Raw genomic sequence first — 5,900 nt, 5'->3', positions numbered from 1 at the left:
ATACAGATGTTGTGGAAACGTTCAGATAGCGCCTAGTTGTATAAGTTCAAATATTTTCATTGCATTTCAGGGAAGAGCTGTTTGTCCTTCACACCATCGGAAAAGATTACCCAGACCAGTGCATATTAATAACTTTGTGGATGGTGGCGCTGTTTTTCTTAGGCTATCTTACCATGAACAGGCTGGCAATCAAACGTGTTCACTTGAAAGTCACTAGATGGTAACATCTCAAAGAATTTGGCAAGAGCTTCTTGGCCAGATACGGCATTCCCATTCCAAACTAGAGTCGCATCATCGGTGTAGAGTCTGGTTAATATCTGCAGAACGTTAGAAAACAGTATGAGAAATACCAGCGGGATTTGCCCTTTCCACTCACAAGTCCCCACTGAAAAATCTCCTTTTGTCTTACAGTCAACTTGCTGCCTTTTTTTTTTTTTTTTTTACAAGATACTCAAAAGAATTCTTAAAAGAGGTTCCCTGGGAAAATTCCACTCGGTTAAATATTTGCTCCCCACAAACTGATAGATTAGTACTCTGAAACTTAGTGCCCACGGTGGGACTACAATTTACGGTCTCCCAGTTTCTAGCCTAATGCCTTAACTACCACCTCAAACTGGCTCTAGTTGACTCCTAGTTGAATGTAAACAGGGAGGTATTTCTAAAAGTAATAAAGGAAAATATATACAACCATACATTCTTAACTAACAAAATAGCTAGTAGAGATCTACATACCCGCCTTCTTTTATCCATGGTTTCATAATAAATATTTGCAAATTCTTCTGCTGCTCTACATGCTTGATCCACATAGGTTTTGAAGTCCTAAAATTAAACCCACATAGTTAAATGGAATTATCCTCAAGGGACATCATTCATATGCTACCCAGATTTAGCAATTCTACTCTGCCAAGTGCTAGCAGACCCATATTTAACTGTCAGAACACATGTGGCCTTTATGTCACAATGTGTACAGATACACCATCACTTACTAACTTGTAGTCAAAGCAGGCTGCTCTGTTCCCCCCCCCCAAAAAAGACCACTCCAACTGTCCTGAAAATTGTCTAGATCCTAAAATGGGTTCCAAATGATCCAGCACACTAAATCTGTACCACTGCCAGAATGTGTGACCTCATTTTTTGCTAAGAGAAAAAACCTCCCTTTTTATGTCCCTATTAAAAAAATAAATATCTTGGCAATTAAAAGCAGTAAAAAGTACACATTAGCAGTAAAATACCCAAATTATCCTATTCTGGGAATATTATGTAGTTCCCTGGAACTGGTTCTCATGCTGGGAAAGGTGGAAGGAAAGGGAAGAAGACAATCAGCAATAGGTGGACTTGACTCAGTTGCAGTTGCAATGAACACACCTTTGGAAGCCCAGATTAGGGACACATCATCATGGAGAAAACCAGTTTATGTGGCTGCTGATGGCATATAATCAATAGAAAAAAATCAAACAACACAACATTTTCTAGATGATTCCTTAGTGGTTTTTCCCTCATTATGGTTTTTATGAGGTCGACCTTAAAAGAATTGCTTAACAATCCAGCAACACAGTTTTCAATGCAGCCAAACTGCATTCCAATATTCCTGTATGAGTGCTTTTCAATTATCTCCTGGGATGTTTCTGAATTTCCTAGGACCTAGGTCAGTGTTTCTCAACCTTGACAATTTTAAGGCATGTGGACTTCAACTCCCAGAATTCCACAGCCAGCATTGCTGGCTGTGGAATTCTGGGAGTTGAAGTCCACATGCCTTAAAATTGTCAAGGTTGAGAAACACTGACCTAGGTAGACGCCAAAGTGGGTGTCGGTGGGGAGAGAAAGTCCTGCCAATAAGGTGAGTTTGAGGCCACCATAGTTTATTATAGACATTGCTGGGCCAAAGCCAGGGGATTTCCTGGCAGCGTCCCCTCTAACCACTTGTGAGGCAGTCTTTTTAAACTTTTGAACTTGCCAGATGCTGCCATCTGCTGAAACCCTTAACAAAAACTGCTTGAAAGTCTAACATGGATGAGAAGTAACCAACCACATTCCTCCCATTATTAACTGTTTTTGGTATCCTTTTTTTTATAAAAAAAACCACAGTCTACTTTCCTCTCTCCTTCAGCCATGTTTTGCTTCTTTATTACATTCCCCATCAATGAAAGGAAAAAGTGCAACTGAAATATTTACAATTTCCACAGAGTCTCTCCCTTCATTGTTAGCTCCAGAACCATATAAAAGTAGCAGAGAAACATTCCGGTTCCTTTCACACAAAATCTGACATTTATTATTATATCATTCTGTCATTTTCTGAACTCACGATAATTTTGGGGCTCAGGACCACACACCCCAATGGGGGTTTATAACACCCTCTTGGATTCATATAACTTGACGAGCCCATTTGGTTTCTTGTGTCACATAAACCTTAGGGAAACGTGTTTGCAACTCTATTTGCATGTGTGTGTGAAAAGTTACCCAGGGAACTCCACAACTGAGAAGGAATTGGAACTCACATCTCTCTGACCAGGGCCCCTATTCACTTATTAATGGGATTAATGAGGCTGCCCATCTACAAAAAGATTCTGGGCAGCTTACAATATATCCAATCCTAATTTAATTCACACCTAAAAACCACATAAACTGGAAGGCTGTAGTAGAGTCTGAATGGGACACTGATGACTGAAATGAACCATGTAGAAATATTTATCTCACGGGAAGTTATTTTGGTAAGGAATATTTACTTACTAAGCTGTGTTTGTGCAACCACAGTCCTAGACAATAAGCAGGCTCCACTACAATCAAACAAGTGTGTGTGGGTATAAGGGTGTATCAAAAGTCAGGCCACGTAAACAAGCCACTTTCATGCACCTCCAAACCCAAAACCTTCCTTGTTGGATGCTTGACTTGTGAACTTTCTTAAAGGTAACTAACCTTTTCACTGGAAAAAATACATTAATTCATAAAGCATAGTCTTTTCCCTATGTTTTAAAGACATCTTTATTTTTTTAGGTAAGAAAACAATTCTGTTTTAATTTCTTTTTATTTTAATATTTAAAAAAATCCAATAAGGAAAAGAAGAGAAAGAAATCCATACTGAAAATATATGGAGACTGGCCCAAGAAGTCGACAAACACACACACACGTACACATAACAATAAATACATATAACGCAGGTAAAATGTTACACAAATATTCATCCATAAAAGCCTAACTTCGCTCCTCCCGGCCTTCGCGCTCTCCTCCCACCCTGCTTCGGGTCAGAAGGCCCATCCTCCGCCCCCTGCCCGGGGAGGATGGGCATCGTAGTCCGGCGCCGGGGCTTCTCTTACCACGAAGGCGGACATGCCGGCGGCGTCCTTCCCGGGCGGAGGCCACGAGCGCCGTCAGAGGCCGTTTTCCCTTCCGGTCCGGCTCCCAACGCCTTCCGGTGAACTGCAGGTGTCCTCTCCGACAGTTCCGGCTCGGCTTCGGACGCGCGAGAGGACAGGAACAAACGCGGTTCATCCACTCTGCGTAGATATCCGGCGGATGACGGGCGAACCGGACCGAGAACGGAGCCGCTTGGCTTCCGAAGGAAGGAAGAAGGAAGGAAGGAAGGAAGGGGTTACGCCATAGAGTGCCGAATCCTAGAGCGACAACGCGTGGAGTCTACCGGCCGGCCTTGTAACCACGGCGACTTCCGGTACTGATCGGAAGTTGGAGCCACGTGTCGCTATGGAGAAGGTTTGCCCTTCTCACAACCCTGGGAAGGAAGGGCGACCCGTCCCGCCTTTGGGTTGCCCCAGAGGCGCCCCCGAGGCGGCTGCTTCTCGACCCCAACTCGAGGAGGGCCTGGCCAGAGACGGGCCCAGCTGGAAGGGCGCGTTCTTTGCTCGTCTCCCTTCAGAGCGTATTAAGATAAGGCTTATTATGAATGAAGGCGAATATAAATAAGCTCTGTTGTCACTTTTTTCTGTGAACACACTGGCACACATTAAAAAATGAAATTCTGAAGCACAAGCCTGATGATGATGAATGTGATTTCATCGAAACGTCGCTATGATACTTCTAATCTTACACGGGAGAAAACCCGAATGACCAAAGACTCATATATATATATATATATACACACACACACACACATACATACACATATATACATACATTTATATATACACACACATATTTACATATAGACACACATACATACATACACATATTTATATATACACACACAAACATCCATACACATTCATATGAGATATATATATATACACACACACACACACACACACATATATATGCACACATACACACACACACATACACATATAAATCAGACTAGAATAGATAGAAAAAAGAACCTTAGGAGTTAACAAGGTTGATACTTTGTGGTATAAAGCTATTACAGAATCAAAATACAGATCTTAGTAATTTTGGCAGTTACTGGATGGCATTAGGCATTGTTACTAGGTAGTCTTACTGAGAAAAAGTACTCTGTATCATTACGAGATAATGCAAATAATATGGTTAGAAAGTGTTACATTTATAGGAGCACTCATCAGTATATATTAATGAGATTAGCTATTACTTGATAAAGTGAAGCATTATTACCCCAAAACCATACTGTTGGCTATAATCTCAGGCACCCAGTTTGCATGGATCTGAAGACCTACTCCCTGAATTTGGGGGACAAAACAATTTTACCTTTGCAAAGACGGATTTTTCACCTGTCTGAAAATATGAACTGCAAGTAATTCAGGTAAAAAAAAAGCAATTAATAGGGGAGGGGTTGAGTATTTTTAGAAGGTAAGGAAATAAATGCTGCATATACTTGGTATGGGGTGATACTTCAGAAAATGAACAATAAAACACGTTGATTGCATGTGAGACTTGAACAATAGAAAGCACTGATCCTAGTAAACATTCCACAAGTGGAGAATTAGTCCACATTCCACAAGTGGGTTACATTAGTCTTTCCCATAAGGGTTTGTATCTTTTAGAATTGCAAGTGTATGCAAGGACTTTCAGAGTATGCTCTCCATTGTTTGGTTTCTAAAGTTCTCTCATACCAAAAGAAATGTTCTTGGCCAAGAAGAAGGAAAATTAAATGCTTTCCTAAGGTTAGAAAAGACACCTAGACTCCCATGTTAAAAATGCTAATATTGTAAGGAAGTCTAATATTACAAGTAACAATATTAAGGGAAAATTTAAGATATTGCTAGATAAACATGGCAATGATATGACTAGCAAACAGTTATTAAGAGCAGGTCCATCAATATACGTTAATAATTATTGGATAATGTTAGGCATTAAAATTAGTCATACTAAGAAAGCATATCATTATTAGATATTATTAGAGAAATTATACATTAAAAACAACATATATTAATTCTAGGAATTATTGAATAATATTGGAAGTTAATAGTAATTATATGATGAAAAAAACTTTTCTAGGAGGAAAGTGGAGATTTGAATGAATTGTACATGATCCAGGGCACATATTTGTACCGTGTGCAGAAACAATTTTGAGAAAGTTTGCATAAGAAGGTGTTGGGAGTATGTAAATTCCACCAACTAGTAATATAATTCCATTCACAACAAACCCTCGTAATTGTTATGCTGCAATTGCTGGAAGTTGTAGTTTGATGTTTGCAAGACTACAAGTTTCTTACTCTTGCCTTATATTGGTTTGCTTCAAGGCAGGCTACGTGCTTCTTTAGCGGCGAACCTGGAAAACGTACATATAATCCTTGACTTGCAACCACAATTGGACCAGAATTTTGGTTGCTAAGCAGGGCAGTTGAGTGAATCGCACACAGTTTCATGACCTTTTTTTTTACCACAGTTGTTAAGTGAGCTACTGCATGTGTTAAGTGAATCTTGTGGTCATTAAATGAATCCAGCTTCCCCGTCCCTTTACTTTGCTTATGCAGATT

General features: G+C 40.0%; 1 protein-coding gene across 1 annotated transcript in view; it reads right to left on the bottom strand.

Moving 5' to 3' along the window:
* The window catches only part of NXT2 (nuclear transport factor 2 like export factor 2), a 5,594-nt gene extending 2,183 nt beyond the window's left edge, over nt 1-3,411 (bottom strand). The window contains exons 1-3 of the mRNA XM_015815671.2: nt 3,312-3,411; nt 733-819; nt 173-317 (exon numbers count right to left, since the gene is read on the bottom strand). Of these exons, the coding sequence (XP_015671157.1) occupies nt 173-317; nt 733-819; nt 3,312-3,326 (247 nt within the window). The 5' untranslated portion in view covers nt 3,327-3,411. The remainder of the gene's footprint in view (nt 1-172; nt 318-732; nt 820-3,311) is intronic.
* Nucleotides 3,412-5,900: the final 2,489 nt, after the last annotated feature.

The sequence above is a fragment of the Protobothrops mucrosquamatus genome, unplaced genomic scaffold, assembly GCF_001527695.2.
Source record: "Protobothrops mucrosquamatus isolate PMUCROS unplaced genomic scaffold, P.Mucros_1.0 scaffold_103, whole genome shotgun sequence".
NCBI classification, from domain to species: Eukaryota; Metazoa; Chordata; class Lepidosauria; order Squamata; family Viperidae; genus Protobothrops; species Protobothrops mucrosquamatus.
This window is presented reverse-complemented; position numbering and strand designations above follow the sequence as displayed.